General features: G+C 50.9%; 1 protein-coding gene across 1 annotated transcript; it reads left to right on the forward strand.

Moving 5' to 3' along the window:
- The first annotated feature begins 2,735 nt into the window (after window positions 1-2,735).
- On the forward strand, window positions 2,736-15,051 carry DAO (D-amino acid oxidase). Its single transcript, XM_016208712.2, has 11 exons — window positions 2,736-2,783; window positions 5,808-6,010; window positions 7,121-7,235; window positions 8,156-8,232; window positions 8,853-8,918; window positions 9,359-9,413; window positions 10,637-10,741; window positions 11,746-11,828; window positions 12,991-13,108; window positions 13,773-13,871; window positions 14,920-15,051. Exons 2-11 carry the CDS (start codon window positions 5,817-5,819, stop codon window positions 15,049-15,051), a joined length of 1,044 nt encoding a protein of 347 aa, XP_016064198.2. The 5' UTR covers window positions 2,736-2,783; window positions 5,808-5,816.
- Window positions 15,052-16,687: the final 1,636 nt, after the last annotated feature.

The raw sequence follows: 16,687 nt of genomic DNA on the forward strand, positions 1-16,687 counted from the left end.
TTTGTCTGAGAGAGTGTGTGTGTGGGGGGGTTAACTTGTTAATCTACGACTTCATGTGGCCCCCACAGAGTTCTGCCTCCTAGTGAATGACCCTTTTACCCTGGCCTGAGTGTATTTCAGAGCTGCTAGGAGGCCACGTTGTTTTTCAATCAGCCAGTGGGTCAGAAGGATCCTTCATTCCTAACACTCCAGCCAAATAAACAAAAAAATGCTTCCAAAGGTCCTTTGGGGCCTCCTAGCACAATCAGTGAACTCTGGACTTCAGAATAGTTTCTCAAGGGCCTTGCAATCACCGAGCGAGCCACATACCCCTGGGGGCCTGAGGGCACATACCTTCCTCTCTTTGGGCCTCAGTTAACCCAGCTGTAAAAGGGGCAGATTCAACCAGTTCAGTTTATTTAAAAAAAAAAAAAAAAAAGTTCATGCGCTCTTCATCACGACAAAGATGAAAACTGCACATTCCTACTGGGGGATATCTTCTACTTAATCCAGTAGCCAAGACTATTCTGTGGAACTTTATTTTCTGAAGTTCATATCCTGAAAACAATAGGTGTCCCCCCCCCCCATTTTCTGAAATTAAACAATGATACTGAATATAACTTTTACATACAGTAGAGGACTCTCTGGAACCATAGCCCACGTCCAGCCCTGCTGTGTGGGAGGTCCCTGCATGGTCCCTGAGACCCTTCTCTAGGCTCCAGGGTGATGGCCTCGTGCTCCAGCTCTGGGTGCAGATTGCCTGGGTGAGGGTCACCAGATAAAATACAGGGCGCCTTGTATTTTTATTTGCTAAACCTGCCAACTCTAACCTGGCTTCGAATATGAGCTTCTGCTTTGTAGGCAGTGTTACTATGAGCAAGTCCTTTCTTCTTTCTCTCTCCCTCTCCCTTCCTCTTTCTTTCTGATTGTATTAAGTACTCTAATCTTAATCTTAAATGTACACCTCGATGAATTTTCACAAATACACACACTTATAAGCACCACTCAGATTAAGGTGCATGTTTCCAGCATCCTAGAAGCTTTCCTCTTCCTCCTGCCTGGTCAGAGCCTCCCCCAGAGGTAGTCACTCTTCCCATATCCTTGATCACCACCAGATTGATTTGTCTTTTCTTGAATTTCACATATGTGGAATCATGTGGTATGGATTCTTTCCTGTCTGGCTTCCTCTGCTCCACATGCTGACTGTGAGATTCATCCAAGCTGTTGCATGCAGCAGTATTTGTCTTTTTCATTGCTGTATAATATTCCACAGTGTGAATGGCCTGAGAAAACCACAATCAGTTTATGCATTCTCCAGCTGATAGAGATTTTGTTGTTCCTAGTTTAGGGCTGTGAATGTCCTTGTACAAGCCTCTTGCTTGACTGTTTTCATCTCTCTTGGGGACCAACGTAAGGCTAGAGTTGCTGGGTTTTAGACGAGACATATGTTTAGCTTTTATGGATACCGGGAGCAAGTTTTTGGATTGAAGGAGGGATGGTAATAACAGCATCTAGTTTACAGGGCTTTTGTGAGATTAAATGAGATAATTTGAGTACTTAAAATTGGCACATTGAAATTCACAAAACATAAATCATTGCTAGGATGGGAGTTGGCGGTGGGGCATGAAGATACCCGATTAAACTTTGTTAACATTTAAGCGTTTCCACCTTGAACTAGAGGCACGAGGAATTTTCGTAAGGTTGTGTGATATACAAGTGATAAATACTATTGTTTAAAAAAATCAAACAAAATGGAAGTGTATAGAGTAAAGGCAGAGCTCAGCCCATCCTTTCTGAATGAATTAAAAACACTATGCACTAAGCATGTTGCATACATTTTCTTATTTCATCTTTACCTTATTATTTGATGATGCTGGAGGTGGGGGCATGGGGACTGGAGGCTGGACCGTCAAAGCTGACCCAAAGGCTGCCTCACCGAGGTATCTTGGTTCTTCTCTCTGGGCCTCAGTTTCCCCCCCCAGACAGTGATGTGCCTGATGATCTTTGGGCTTTAATAATCACAGTTCCAGGTCTAGCCCTGCAGAGGAGGGGTCTGGGGTCCTGCTGCTAGCATCTCTGGGATACGGAGCAAAGAGCCACTCATCCTCATGGCCCGAACAGGCATCACTTTGAGTCTCTTCTTGGCCATATCCACCTAGTGTCCCAGAATGGCACTGGGCTGGCCGGCTGGCCCTGGGAGCCCTGGTCCTGGACCTCTGGTCTCCACTCAGGGGCTGCCAGGATGACCACCCCCACCCTGCAGGCCAGGGAACGACCCTCCCCTCCCTCAGGGTAGCAGCAGAAAGAGAAAAGAAGGAGGATTCTCTCCAGCTGGCCCGGGAGACAGACCTGCTTGTGCCCATCAGCCCTCCAAGAACCCCCGCCTGCCCCCTCCCTTCCACCGAGGCCTGTACCCAGGGGCTTGGGATCAGCCAGAAAAGTCAGGCAGCTTTTCAGGGACTGGGAGTGAGGGGAGGGGAGGTCTCCCAGCCCGGCCTGTCAGCAGCACAGCGCCGAGCAGTGCCCCGTCTATAACTCCAGACTTTGACCCTGAGCTCCAGTCCTGCTGGCAGGCAGAGGGCTGAGGACAGGACGCCTCCGAATCGGGAGCCTCCCCTCTGAAAGCAGGACTCTGCACCCACAGCAGCTGCCTCTTTTCTCCAGAAGTTGGGCACACCGGGTGAGTGGGGATTTTTTGGGGGGGCCGGGTACAGCAAAACTCATGTCCTCCCGGTGTCAACGGAGAAGGCTCCACGTTAGAGCCTGAGGCAGGTGACAGCCGTGGAGTTGGGCAGGGATCATAGGTAAGCACCTTCGCTTTTCCAAGCCTCAGTTTTCTAATATGAAAAGCAGGATCATAACTCGCCTCTTACAGGGTCAATCTGAGTATTAGAAGAGGTGATGGCTCAGTGGGTGAGCACAGTCTCATGCACCCAGAGGTTGCAGGTTCGATTTCTGGTCAGTACACCTGCCCGGGCTATGGGCTTGATCCCCTGTAGGGGGCGTGCGGGAGGCCAGTCGATATGCTGCTTTCACATAGGTGTTTCTCTTTCTCCCTCTCCCTTCCTCTCTCTCTAAAAAAGCAATAAAAATATTTTTTTCAAAAACCATTTAAAAAAGAGGTGATTAATGTAAACTGCTTAGCACAGAACTGGGCACACAGCAGGTACTCAATACATGGTCATTATTATTTTGTGGGCAGGGAGCTGGGTAGCCTGGTTGTCAAGTATTTATAAAATCTGTTCCATTATAAAGACAAACTCTGAAAATATCAGCTTCATAAGCAGTAGCCATATGGAGCAACTTGGAAGAGCTAATAATGTTCATTCAGATACCTAACCCGTGACTTGTGATTTTTTCAGAACCATCTTTCTTATTCTTTGCTGCCATCAAAGGCAGGAGCTGCCTTGAGTTACTTTCTAGGGACAAGGGAGATTAGAAGCAAAGAAACACAGGGCCGAAAGGCAGGCAGAAGGTGTCTGCGCTGACTTATTGCCAGCGTCCTGAGTGGCTTTACCGCACGGTGCAGAGATCAGATCTGAACCCTGGCCCACACTGCTGTGTGACTGTGGGAGAGTGGTTTCCTGCCCCTGAACCTCAGTCCCACCTCTGTAGAACCTTCTAGAACAGTTGAGAGTATTAAGGAAGAGGGTGTCTATACTGTATCTACGTGTGTCTGGCAAGCCGCAGATGACCAGAATGATCCCCTTCCTGCTCCACCCTTACATAGACATTATAGTTAGACACACACACACAAAGTTGCTATAATCACTATCAAATTTTGATTCTAGGCCCTGGAAAGAGAGCAGTAGACAAAAGTCCCAGCTCTCCCAGAGCTGATATTCTGGTGGGGAGACAATAGTCAGGGAGCTTTGTTAACCCTTAAAAGTTTAAAGAAGAGGAAGCCGAGGCTCAGTTACAATGAGCAACTCATTCTGGTTTGCCACGGGACTCTCCTGTCTTTAGCACTCGGAGTCCACATCCCGGGGACACCCTCAGTCTTGGGAAATCGGGGAGGTTGGTCACCCTTGCTCAACGAAGTTAAGTGACTTGCCCAGGGTCACACAGGTGGTATGCGCCAGAGCCAGCTGTGAACCTGGATGTGTGTGCCCCACAGCCTGAGCTGTTATTGGCGTCCCCCCATGCCGTGCCATCTCCTGGACTCATCATGAGGAATTTGGAAAGTACAGAAAAGCCCTCTATCCCTGCCTTCTTATTGTTAATGTACAAAACTGGTCAACTCTATGGCAGTTATGCAGAGACAGAAGGCCCAGAGAGGGGAAGTAACTTAGCCAAGGTCACACAGCGAGCTAGACGAGAAGCCAGGCTTGACTCTCCCTTTTTCCCCTCTCCTCCTCCGCATCCAGTGTCCTTTTCTTTGTTATTTCCAAGGTGCTGGGGGACAGAAGGAGGCTGCCATGTATTGAGGGCCTACTCTGTGCCAGGCAGTGTACCAGGAACTGTGGCCTTGCTGGATGCCCCTGTGAGATCAGGTTACTTCTATTTTAGAGAGAAGAGATTTGGGGAGAAGGCTGAGGGTCCCTGAGAGGGTCTGGCCCCACATTCCCCCAACCACACCCGGGGTCAGAGCTGGACGAAGAATCACTGAGAGCAACGACACATTTTTGTTTTGGGGTTTTATCTCCAACTTGGCCGGTGAAACCCCAGCAGAGTCCAGTTTCTGTGGGCTGGAGCCATTTCCCCCTTTACAAAACTAGGCCATACTGAGAATGTCCTGCCGTTCAGGGCCACAGGCTGGGAGCCAAGGTCTGTGGGAGGAGAGTCGTGAGTAAAGAGGAGGGAAAGTTGAATTTGGCCCTTTTGGGCACAAATGTCCCCTTGTTCTGTCTCAGCAGGAGCCGGTAGAATATACCCCTGCTGTGCGGGCCCAAACAGATTCAAGGTCAAAAGCTGCTAGGCCTTCTAAACTTCTGAGGACCCAGGCAGCCCAGCACCCCAAGGCAGTTTCTGAGGGGGTGCACTGGAGGACCTGAGTTCTGAGACCAGCTTTTGCAGCTGATGCATCTAATGTTCTTAGAGCTGCATCCACTAGCTGCCAGCCTGGCACACAGTAGGTGTGCAAAAAGGGCATGTGAGTTTACTTCAATTGAAATTCAATCCCAGCAGCACCACTTCTTGACTCTGTGACCTGGGGTAAATGACTTTACCTCTCTGAGCCTCAGTTTCCTCATCTGTAAAGTGGAGCCAATAACACTGGTCCCTACCTCATAAGAATGTTGGGAGACTTAAATGAAATGATGCATGGGAAGCACTTAGTGCTGAGGCTGGCACACAGTAGGTACTCTGTGAATGTCAGTAAGCTTCTTTTGTACTAGACACTAAGTTAAACGTTTTCCATTTGCCATCTCAATAAATCTTCCATCTACTCTCTGAGGCATGAGTTCATCTCCCCATTTTCCAGAAGAAGAAATTGAGGCGTATAAAGCACCTTGCCCAAGGTCAATCAATGGCCAGTAGGCGGCAGAGCTGAGATTGGAGGTTTGAAGCCAGAGCCCATTGTCCTGACCATTAGACTCCCCAGCCTAGAGCTGGCCAGGTACTCTGCTAGGCCCTTTCTATGTTCTCAGATGGATACAGTGTATTTGGGGAGGCTTTTCTGGGAAAGTAGTTCACAAGCTGTGTGACCTTGGGCAAGTGGCTTTGCCTCTCCATGCCTCCGTTTTTCCATTTGTGAGGGTCACAGAGAGGATCGACTATTAAAAGGGTTTCGCAGTAGCCGGCACTTTCTAAGCCTTCAGTGGATGGTGGCGATGGTGGCGACAGTGATGGAGATGATGGTGGCACGCCTCTACCCTTCCTTCCTGCAGGCTGGCACAATGCGCGTGGTAGTGATTGGAGCGGGCGTCATTGGTCTGTCCACCGCCCTCTGCATCCACGAGCGCTACCACTCAGTCCTGCCGTCGCTGGACTTGAAGGTCTACGCAGACCGCTTCACCCCGCTCACCAACACCGACGTGGCTGCTGGCCTCTGGCAGCCCTACCTCTCCGACCCCAGCGACCCACAGGAGGCGTGAGTGAGGGTCCCAGAGGGTGGTCAGGTGGCCAGAGGAGCTGAGTCTGCAGAGGGGATGCCCCCTCTCAGGGTCCCTGTCACCAATTACAGGCCCTTTGTGGATGCGATGGCCTGGCATGATGCGAAGAAAACAATCAATATTAAGCCCCTCCCGTGCGCTAGACGGTTGCTACGCTTGATCTTAGCAGTGACAGAAGTGATGTGTGCCAGGCAGATGGAGGCTTTGTCTCCATTCCTCCCCTAAGCCAGGTGGCTGTGGATGCCGCGTAAGCCGGAGAATCAGGGGTACTTCTAAGCGGGTCGATCGATGCTCAGGTTTAGCAAAGAAGTCGCAAGTGTCATTATGGTAGTTTTGAAACCCTTAGCTGCTTCAATAGAGGCAGCCTCGGGTGCATACTGGCTCAAAGGGAAGTTTTATTCTTACTTCCCACACATTCCAAAGCCAATGCTCCTGATCAGCAGGTGGCAATTCAGGGATCCGGCGCCCCTCTAACTCATGGCTCTGCCATCCTCCTCTGTGGCTTCCAAGGTTGCCATTCTCACAGCGGCGCCTGCACAGGGAGCACAGCATGAGGACCACGTGTGCACGGTCTTTAGGATCCACTGGCTACAATGCAGTCACATGGCCACACCTAGCTGCAAGGGAGTCTGGAAAATGTAGTTGAGCTGTGTTCCCAGGGAGAAGGGGAAGTACTTAAACATTTGGGAATGCAAGCAGGTGTTTACATTGTGTGTGTGTGTGTGTGTGTGTGTGTGTGTAGCATGTAACGGGGGGGTGGTGCCCAGAGAGAGTATGAACCATGTGGCTCACAGTCCCCAAAGCAGTTCAAAGCCTTCATTTAAACTTGGCAACTACATGATCCCAAGCCAGAGGTAGGAGCATCCTTTGTTTCCCTCTTCTCTATTCTATTATTGGGGAAATATTGGAAAGTTTGGGGAGGGGGAAGACCTGTAGGCATTTGGGGTGCTGCAGGAATGGAACGTGGTAGATTTCTGGATTTGGATGCATCCCCACCAGCCTGATCACAGCCCTGTGCAAGCTGACCTTCAGAGCTGTCTTATCCAGCTCAGGGTATTACGTGATGAGACTCTGGGGGACCCTTCCAGGCACTGGAACCAGCAGACCTTCAACTATCTCCTGAGCCACATCCACTCTCCCAATGCTGCCAACATGGGCCTGGCCCCGATCTCGGGCTACAACCTCTTTCGTGAAGCTGTTCCGGTGAGTGAGGAGTCCTTGACCGTGGGGCAGAGCCTTGATCACAGACCAGGGCTGGGGCCTCGAGTCTGGGCAGTACTTTGAGACTCCAAGGAGACAGACACCTGTGTCCAAAACAAGTTTACCTTAAATCCTATTTTTTCTTTTAAAATTATTTTTGCTTCCAATTTTGTGATTAAATTGTCAGAGACCAAAGAATCTTCTGAGGAACAGGGGGGACTAGCCTTTGATTGGTAAGGGTAAAACTTAGTCACATCCTCTAGTGGATGCTCTCAGGTTGCTTGGAGAGGGTGACTGGCTGGGTGCCCACAACCCCAAGCCGGCTCTCCGAGGTTTAGTCAATATTTAGCACTGTGCTAAGAGCATTACCCATGTTATGTTACCTTCTGTGGGACCAAGAGTGACTATTAACTCCATGACACAGACCAGAGAACTGAGCCTCAGAGAATTTAAGGCAGTCAGTGGTGAGGTTGAAATCTCCATCTAAGTTGTCTGACCCTATGGTCTGCTGCCTCCCACTCTCAGCCCTTGGTGACTCTCACTGTCGCCCTTTATTTCTCCCATATTTCTAATCCTTACTCTATCACTCACCCCAAGTCTTCCTCTTACCTTTAATATAGCATAATGGTTAAGAATTTGGACTCTGAAGCCAAACTGTGTGGGTTCAGATCTCAGCTCCACCATTTATTAGCTGTGGGACCTTAGACAGGTTACTTTACCTCTCAAAGCCTCAGTGGGCCCATCTCTTCAGTGGGGATAAGAATAGTATCTACCTCAATGGGTCGTTGTGAAGGTTAAATGGAGTGACGTACGTAAAATGCTTGGAACACAGCCTTCTACACAGTAAACATTATATAAATTTTTATTATAGTTACTATTGACTTTCGCCCATCCCTGTGTCCCCTTCTCTCCTTCTTCTGCAGGACCCTTCCTGGAAGGACATAGTTCTGGGATTTCGGAAGCTTACGCCCAGGGAGCTGGACATGTTCCCCGGTTACAGGTAAGGTTACTGTCAAGGACAAAGGGACAGAGGCCCAACAACTCAGACAGGCCTGTCCAGAAGGCAGCTGAAGATGAAGTCCTGTCCCATCCTACACGTAGGGCCCTACGTACCTTGGTCTCCTGGCGCTCTGTTCAGTTCCTTCGGAGAAGACCCCCACCCACACTGGGCCTTGGGCTAAGGAAGTGGGGGAGGGGGTGGAATCACAGATCCCAAGGCCAGAAGCTCCATAGCACCCTCTTCTTTGGTAGAAGAGGAAACTGAGCTTTAGAGATGGGATTCCAACCCAGTCGGCGTGACTCCAAACCCCTCTATACTTTTCCCTACAGCCCAGTGTCTCTCCGGCCCTCTCCTCATCCCACCCCATGCTTGAATCCCCTCTACCAATGTCCATCCAGCCTCCAGTTGCATCTCCCTATGTCAGGGATGACTTTGTAGGACAGAAAAATTTCCGTTGCACTGAGCTCAAAACCACTTCCCCCTTGAACTTCACCCAGAGGTCCTGCCTCGACCCTTGCCCCCCCCCAACACCTGACACTGCTCCCGTCTCCATTTGAGAGCCTTCAAAGATAGCATTGACCCTGACCCTTTATTCCCACCCTTGCCTCCTGTGACTCTAGCTATGGCTGGTTCAACACAAGCCTGACTCTGGAGGGGAGGAGGTATCTGCAGTGGCTGACGGAAAGGTGAGATTTTCCACTTCAGTTTCAGGAAAGCAGCTCCCAGGGACCAGGGTGGTGGTAGATGGTTGTTAGTGGGTTTCGTCTGTGTACCGACCAGCCCCAGGTGCTAACCCTTAGGCGTGGTGGGAGCTATCCTTGGTCCTGTGCACTAAGACAACGGTCCCCATGCCTGGGTGGGCAACAGAACCACCTGGGCAGCTCTTGACATGTGATATTTATTATCGACCTCACTAAGAGCCATAATATTTGTGTAATAGCTTTAAGTGGATTCCCTTAAGTGGACTCCCTTTTCCAGATCTACTTACATCACCTATAAAACATAAGTTGCCTATATAGCTGTTTTCTCAAGGAGCATCCTGTGGGAAATGTCCCCCACGCTGTCCCTTGGAGAGGTAGGATAGAGAAGTGAGTAACACGCTTTTCCATGTGTCTGACCGCCCCAGGTTAACTGAGAGGGGAGTGAAGTTCTTCCATCAGAAGGTGGAGTCTTTTGAGGAGGTGAGCTTCAGGGCTGGATGGGGGAGGCGGAGGAGGGAAGGCCTTTGCTTCCTGTTGCTGAGTTGAGGGTCCCTTTCTCAGCCTTCCAAGGTCCCCTTGAGGCCCATCTGAGACTGAACTTTTGTCAACCCCAGAATGACTCCGGCATTTTGCCTTGATATTGGTGGCAGAAGTAAAGGGACAGTGGGACAATGGTGGCTGATCTATATTTAAGCTTCAGTGAGTTGTAGGGCCAGAGAGCTGGCTGCCTCTTCCTGGTATCAGCTGCACCCCACCCCCAGGTTCCAGACACTTGGATTGCCTCCTACCCACATCTGGGTTGATGTTTCTGCAAAGTCACGGTTCCCAGCTGACTTACCCCCAGAGTAACCCCACTGCCAATAATAATGATAGTAGCAGCTACCACCATCCGGCACTGACCATGCACCAGGAGCTTTGCTCTATGACTTCACTCAATCCCAGCAGCTAGGATAGTGCTTGGCACACGGAAGGCGCTCAGTACACGCGGCTGCTGGCATTTGGGTCCAGCCCTGATGGGCACCTGGGAAATACAGCTGACTCAGACACAGCCCTTATTCCCAAGGAGATGACAGCCCAGCGTAGCAAACACTGGCTCATGAGCAAGAACGGTGCCTTGTGACATGTGTGTGTGTCCCAGGACTGACCTGTGAGGGGAGGCCCGGGGGCTGGGCTGGCAGTCTGGGTGCCCATCAGGCTATATCTGGGACCTATCGAGTATCTCATCCATGCCCAGAACTAGGGGTTCACACATGCCTTCTGCAGATGACTTGGTAGAGTGGAAGGCCAGAGAATGAAATAAAAAGCAATCAGAAGGAGGAAGAAAACTATCTCTGCTTGCTTTCTGACTTCTTCTGGAAGGTTCCAGAAAGTTCCCCCCTTTTCCGCAGTATCCCTTTCTGAGCACTTTTACACCCAGAGCCACACTGGGTCCTCACAGTAGCCTATGAACATGCATTACCAGCCCCATTTTATAGCTGAGGCAGATGAGCCTTGAGGAGGTGACGGGGCATTTCTGAGGCCACACGGCAGGTAAATGGCAGAGCAGACATTGGAGCCAGGCCCATGAATTCCTCATTGAGCCTCTGCCCTGCTGTGCCCCAGGGAGCTGAGAGCTCTGAGGTGGAAGGAGGGAAGGGGAGGAGGCAGGGGATACCAGGGTCCTCACCCCCTTCCACCCCACCTGCCCTGTTGGCTGCCTCCAGGTGGCGAGAGGAGGCGCCGACGTGATTATCAACTGCACTGGCGTGTGGGCCGGGGCGCTGCAACCCGACCCCCTGCTGCAGCCCGGCCGGGGGCAGATCATCAAGGTGAGTGTGGAGGTGAGGAGGGAAGAGACCTCTGCCTTTTGTTGCTAGGAAGATTGTAGCTGCCTGCTTATTGCATCTCCAGAGATAGAGGATGTGTCGGGGACACCTCTTAGAGGCACCGCACCTTGGAGGCGCAAGAAAGACCAACACAAGCCACCCAAAGTTCTCTTTTTATTTCAGAGAGAGGAAGGAAGAGGGAGAGAGAGACAGAAACATCAATGATGAGAGTCATTGATCGGCTGCCTCCTGCACTCCCCCTGCTGGGGATCGAACCCACAACCAGGGCTTGTGCCCTGACCAGGAATCGAACTGCGATCTCCTGGTTCATGGGTCAACACTCAACCACTGAGCCACGTGGGCCAGGCTGAGGTTTCTTCTTAATAGCAAAGCGTGTGTGTATATGTCTGTACATATGTGGGAGCTGTATACATGTACAAACATGTCTGTATTATAATAAAAAGGCACTTTATTGTGTCCGTCATTGAATCCTTACCACAGCCCTTTGAGATGGGGAAATTGAGGCCCGGAGGACTTGAGTAACATGCACAAGTTCACGCAGGAGTAAGTGGTGGAACTGGGATTAGAACCCAGGCAACCTGGTTGAACAGCCCCGTATAAGCACTGGCCCACGCGCCTCTCACTGTGTGCGTGTGCGTGGGCGTGGGGCATGCCTCCCTATTCGTGAATGGGCATGGGTGCATTCACAGGTGTGCAGGTGTGTGGGGATGGGCGTGTGTGTTCCTGAGGTGGGCCAGTGTGTGTGTGTTTGCACGTGTGCTGGGCTTTTCTGTGGCCATGTGGGTGAAAATGCGCGACGCTTCAGGGAGCAGGTTGGCTCTCAGTCGGGGTGCTCTTCCTGTGAGAGTCAGGTGCGGACTTATGGCAGGGGATCCTGGCTAAGGAACTGGCCACTCTTCTCAGATCATCTGGTTTTGGAGGGGAGCAGGGCGGGGGGCCCGCTGGTCCATCTCCCCTGATGAGACCTCTCTGTCCTCTGTCACCAGGTGGATGCTCCTTGGCTGAAGCACTTCATCATCACCCATGACCCAGAGAGAGGCATCTACAAGTCCCCGTACATCATCCCAGGGTAAAAATCTGACACCCGAGGCAGAGGACAGGGCATCTTTATGCCCTTGTCAGGCTCCTGCTTCCCACCCCAGGCCCCTTGCTTGGTCCCTTCGGCTTTTCTCTTTCTTTAAGTGTGGTTGAGCCATTAAATGCCTGGGAAGGCAGGACTCAGGCTTAATTGGACTCTACCTTGAGCATGCATTTGGATGGCAGTGATGCAAGAGACAAAGGTGATGCTGGAGACAGAGACGTGATGACAGTGGCTCTAGAAGTGGTGTGAATGGCAATAATAGGAATGGTGGTGGGAATGGCGATTGGAGTGGATGGCCGTATTAATGACAGAGGTGATAGTATTCGTGAATGTGGTGGTGGTGTTGATGGGATGACAACATTGTTGATAGTGAAATAGTGTGGTAATGATAGTATTGCATTGATGAGATCAATGTTGATGACGGCGGTGACCCGGAGTGGGGGAGGTAGGCGGTGCTGATGGAGATGACAGTGTCGATGATAATGTTAATAGAGTGGCAGAGATGACAGTCTCAAGGGCAGTGTTAATTTTGTGACTGTGCTGACTGTCTCAATGGCGATGGTGGTGGTGTGGAGGAGATGACAATATCACCACTAATGGTGGCCGTTGAAATGGTGACTGGGGTTGATGGTGGTGGAAATGGTGATTGGAGTGGATGGTGATTGGAAGGAAGTGGTGCAGATGATGTTGTTGATGGCTATAACAATATTTTTTCCAGCTTCACTGAGATATGATTGACACATAACGTGCTCATTTAAGATGCATAAAGTGATTTGATATATGTATATCTTGTGAAATGATTACCACAATATGGTTAGTTAACACATCCATGACCTCACATAATTACATTTTTGGGGGATATGGTGAAAACATTTAAGATCTACTCTCAGCAATTTTCAAGTATATAACACAGTATTATTAGCTATAGTCCCCATGCTGTACACTGGAAGAGGTGACAAGAATGGCGATGGCGGAGGTGGTGGTGACAATGGCAATCGCAGTGGTGCTGATGGCACTGTGAGCGGGGATGACGCGTTGACGGAAGTAGTGATTTAGGTAGAGACGGTGGTGAGGGTTAGCATGGTGATGACCCCCATTCATCTCAAAGGCTTTGTTTCCCTTCATTCTTGACCCTCCTGATTTTATGTAGGATCCAGGCGGTGACTCTTGGGGGCATCTTCCAGCTGGGGAACTGGAGTGAGGTGAACAACAGTGAAGACCACAACAGCATTTGGGAAGGCTGCTGCGGACTGGAGCCCACGCTCAAGGTAAGGCGGGGCAGGGAGCCGCTCCCTAGGCCAGGACCCTGGCGGCTTGCTCATGAGGACGCTCGAGGAGAGAAGATTCCGCCACTGGATGACTGGGCGACCTAATTCCAGCAAGGGTCTGTGGAATACACCAGAATCTGGTGATGTCCAGGGCCGTCCTGCTATGGGCTGATGAGGCCTGAATGGCCATGACTAAGAGTTGCTCTCTCTTGAGGTGACACCCTCAAAACACCTAAGTCTGTGTTCCCAAGGAGCAGAGAGCTACATTTTCACACTTGCCTGCAAGTGGCGATGACAGTGCTGATGGTGGCGAGGGTGTGGGGCGCGGGGGAGGCCGTGGTTGGCACCGACAGCGAGGGAAACGCTGAGGGTGGTGGTAAGGATGGTGGTAAGGTGGCGACTGTTAATAGTATCGTGGTGGTGACTGGTGGTGTTCATGGTGATAACGATGGGACGTTGGTAGAACAGATGGTGACTGGTGACAGTAATGATGTTGGTGGCTGACGAAGGTGGTGACGATGGCAGGGGTGATGGGTGAAACAGCGATGGTGTTCATTTAGGTGGTGGTAACGATAGTGAGTCTCACAAAGTGAGCTCTCTGTCCCCTGAAAACGGCAGCAGAAAGGATAATGCAGAGATGGGTCACTGGCGCTTTGCTTTCCAGGACGCCACAGTCGTTGCTGCATTGACTGGCTTCCGGCCAGTCCGCCCCCGGATTCGGCTGGAGAGGGAACAGCTTTGCTTTGGATCTTCAAACGCAGAGGTGCGCTCCCTGGCGAGGGGAGCAATGCCATCCCCACTCCTAAGAGGGCTCTTGGCTGTGGTGGCCACTACCCCCTCCTCTCTACACGGGGAGACGGAGGCTCGGTGATGGTAACGGGCCTGCTCAAGGTCACATAGAGGGCAGCGCCTTGGTTGGCTAGAGGCTGTGGTCAAGCAGAAGGATGGGCACTTATTGAACATCTACTTTGTGCCCGTGACACGAACGGCCTGTGGGGCCTCCCCTACAGCTCTTTGGGGTCAGGACTGTTCTCCCCATGCTTCAGATGAGCCACCTGGGGCTCCAAGAGGTGGGCCATTCACCTAAATCAGACCCCTAGTGAGGGACAGGCCTGGGATGTGGTCCGAATGTGACTCCAGCCCCATTTCCCAGTGTCCATTTGCAGCTGCTCCATTGACTCTCTGGGGTCCCCTCTCATGTCCTCTCTCGTGGGGTAGGAACTGGGCTTACTGAAATGGTGGGAGATGTCCTGGGCTGAAGGCACTGACCTGAGGGGGTGGGGGTGGGCTCCCATTAGGAAAGCAATCCTTCCTATCTAGGTTACCCTTCCTTTCTTACCTTAGTTTTAGCTTTAAGGCCCCAGGGCCTTGTCTCTGTCCCCAGGATGAATTAGCACGTTACCCAGAGTCCACTCACACAGTGCCCCTGGTTTCCTTTCCTCGGGGTGGGTAGAAGAGTCGCCTACCAACACGGGAAGTTCAGCAGCCCGGCGGAGGATGGTAATGAGGAAGGTGACTTAGAGAACTTCAAACAATTTGACGTGTGTGGGGGAGCATCTCTGACCTCAAGTTCTAGATGATTCTACATTTCCTGTGCTGAGTGCTTAAGGCAGGTTCATCTCCTAAGTAGAAGAGGAGTCTAGGGTGTCAACCTCAGCTCCCCAGTCTCCTTACTGCTGTCCCTGGGGGCTCTACCCTCCCAACAGGGTGCCGAGAAGAGTTCCAGAGTCATCTGGCTTTGCCCAGGACTCTTCAGAGAGCTCCTGAATCCTCCAGGGCAGACCAGGCCACCTTCTCTCTTCCTCTCCCAGGTCATCCACAACTATGGCCATGGAGGCTATGGGCTTACCATCCACTGGGGCTGTGCCCTGGAGGCAGCCAAGCTTTTTGGCGAGGTCCTGGAAGAGAGAAAGCTGCTCAGGATGCCACCATCCCACCTCTGAAGATGCCAGTGACCACCGCCTCCCCTACAAGGACTTCCCGCTTTCCTGGGCCAGCTAATCAATGTGCTTCTCTCTAAGTCATCGCTTACCCCCCACCCCGCCCCTGGCTCCTGTCCACAAGCAGCAGGAGGTGAGAGGGAACCACAAGGTCATTCCTGGAGGTGAGTCCGGCCCCATCTGAGGTCTTTGATCACTGAGGTCTGTCCACTCCCTCTGGGCCTGACATCCCTAAAACTTACTCCATGAGCCCTCAGAAGAACGGGAAGCTCAGAAAATCAAGAGGCAAGCAGAAAATTGAGGTAGTTGAGGTTAAGTAACTTGATGACAAGTCACACTAACATGTTAAAGGCTCTGAAAAGGCCTGCAGCAAAGACATGTATCTGATGTTGTTTAATCCAGTCTTCCTAAACCTAGCTGGCTATGGAAACCTTTTGCTCAGAGAATGAACTTGAGGGAATGCTTAACAGATTTCATAGGAAGTTATACGTAGAACTGGAGCGTGGAGGAGGCAGAAGAGATGAGGCATGAAACTAGCAACATGTGATGCCCGTTCCACATCCAGGATCCCAAATGGCATTGACGGCCCACTGAACGGCCCCAGGGGCACCATGTAACGCTTGAGAAGGGGCCACTGCAAGGATCGACCCACAAGGAACCCCTTCATAGAGCATAAACCCACTAAGCATACTCGTTGTTTGGGGGCAGACCTAACATCTATCCGAGATGTTTGCCTCTGAGATAGCAAACAGGCTTCCAGATGTTTCTAGGTCCTTTGCGTTTCCATATGAATTTTACAATCAGCTTGCCAATTTCTGCATGAGAAGCTAGCTGGGATTTTGACAGGGATTGTGTCGAATTTATAGATCAATTTGGGGAGTATTGATCGGCATCTTAGCAGTTTTAAGTCTACCAGTCCACTACCCTGGAACGTCTCTCCATTTATTTAGGCCTTCCATTTCTTTCAGCAATGTTTTGTACTTTATAAAAATCTTGCACTCCTTTCGTTAGGTTTATTCCTAAGTGTTTTGTTCTTTTCGATGCTCTTGTGAGTGGAATTGCTCTTACTGGCGAATTTAGAAAACATTCTCTGGCATGGTGGGGGAGGGGGTGTTTAAAGCGGTTCATAATCAAACATGCTTGATTAACTGAGAATGATTGTATGCGATGTATGTTCAAATGTCAAAGAATCCAGATACAGTAAAGCACCACCAGAGGCTCAAGTCTGGCTGAAACCACTGAGTCTTTGAGGAGCAGAAGGGGCCTCAGGACCTGCCAGAGCTTCAGGGTTGGCATCTGTGTCCCTCCCACAACACTCCGCACCCTTCCATCAGCGCCCAGATCACACTGTATCACAACGACCTCTTTATGCCTGTATCCCCCATTGCACCCTAAATCCATGAAGACCATGTCTTATTCATTTTTTTCTTTTTAAATCCTCACCTGAGGATATTTTTTGCATTGCTTTTCAGAGAGAATGGAAGAGGGGAGAGAGAGAGAGAGAAACATCGATGTGAGAGACACACGTCAATTGGTTGCCTCCCTTGTGTGCTCCAACAGAGGCACGTGCACTAGGCCGGAATCAAACCCCAATTTTGTTCCAAGAGGCTGTGGGTATCCCTCGATCCTGTGGGAAGTA

Source organism: Miniopterus natalensis, chromosome 20 (genome assembly GCF_054644295.1).
Source record: "Miniopterus natalensis isolate mMinNat1 chromosome 20, mMinNat1.hap1, whole genome shotgun sequence".
Classification (NCBI taxonomy): domain Eukaryota; kingdom Metazoa; phylum Chordata; class Mammalia; order Chiroptera; family Miniopteridae; genus Miniopterus; species Miniopterus natalensis.

Coding starts and splice junctions, on each gene's coding strand:
- DAO (XM_016208712.2), top strand. CDS start 5,817: ATGCGCGTGGTAGTGATTGGAGCGGGCGTCATTGGTCTGTCCACCGCC. Junction 7,236..8,155: donor TCTTTCGTGAAGCTGTTCCG/GTGAGTGAGGAG, acceptor CTTCTTCTGCAG/GACCCTTCCTGGAAGGACAT. Junction 13,109..13,772: donor GACTGGAGCCCACGCTCAAG/GTAAGGCGGGGC, acceptor TTTGCTTTCCAG/GACGCCACAGTCGTTGCTGC.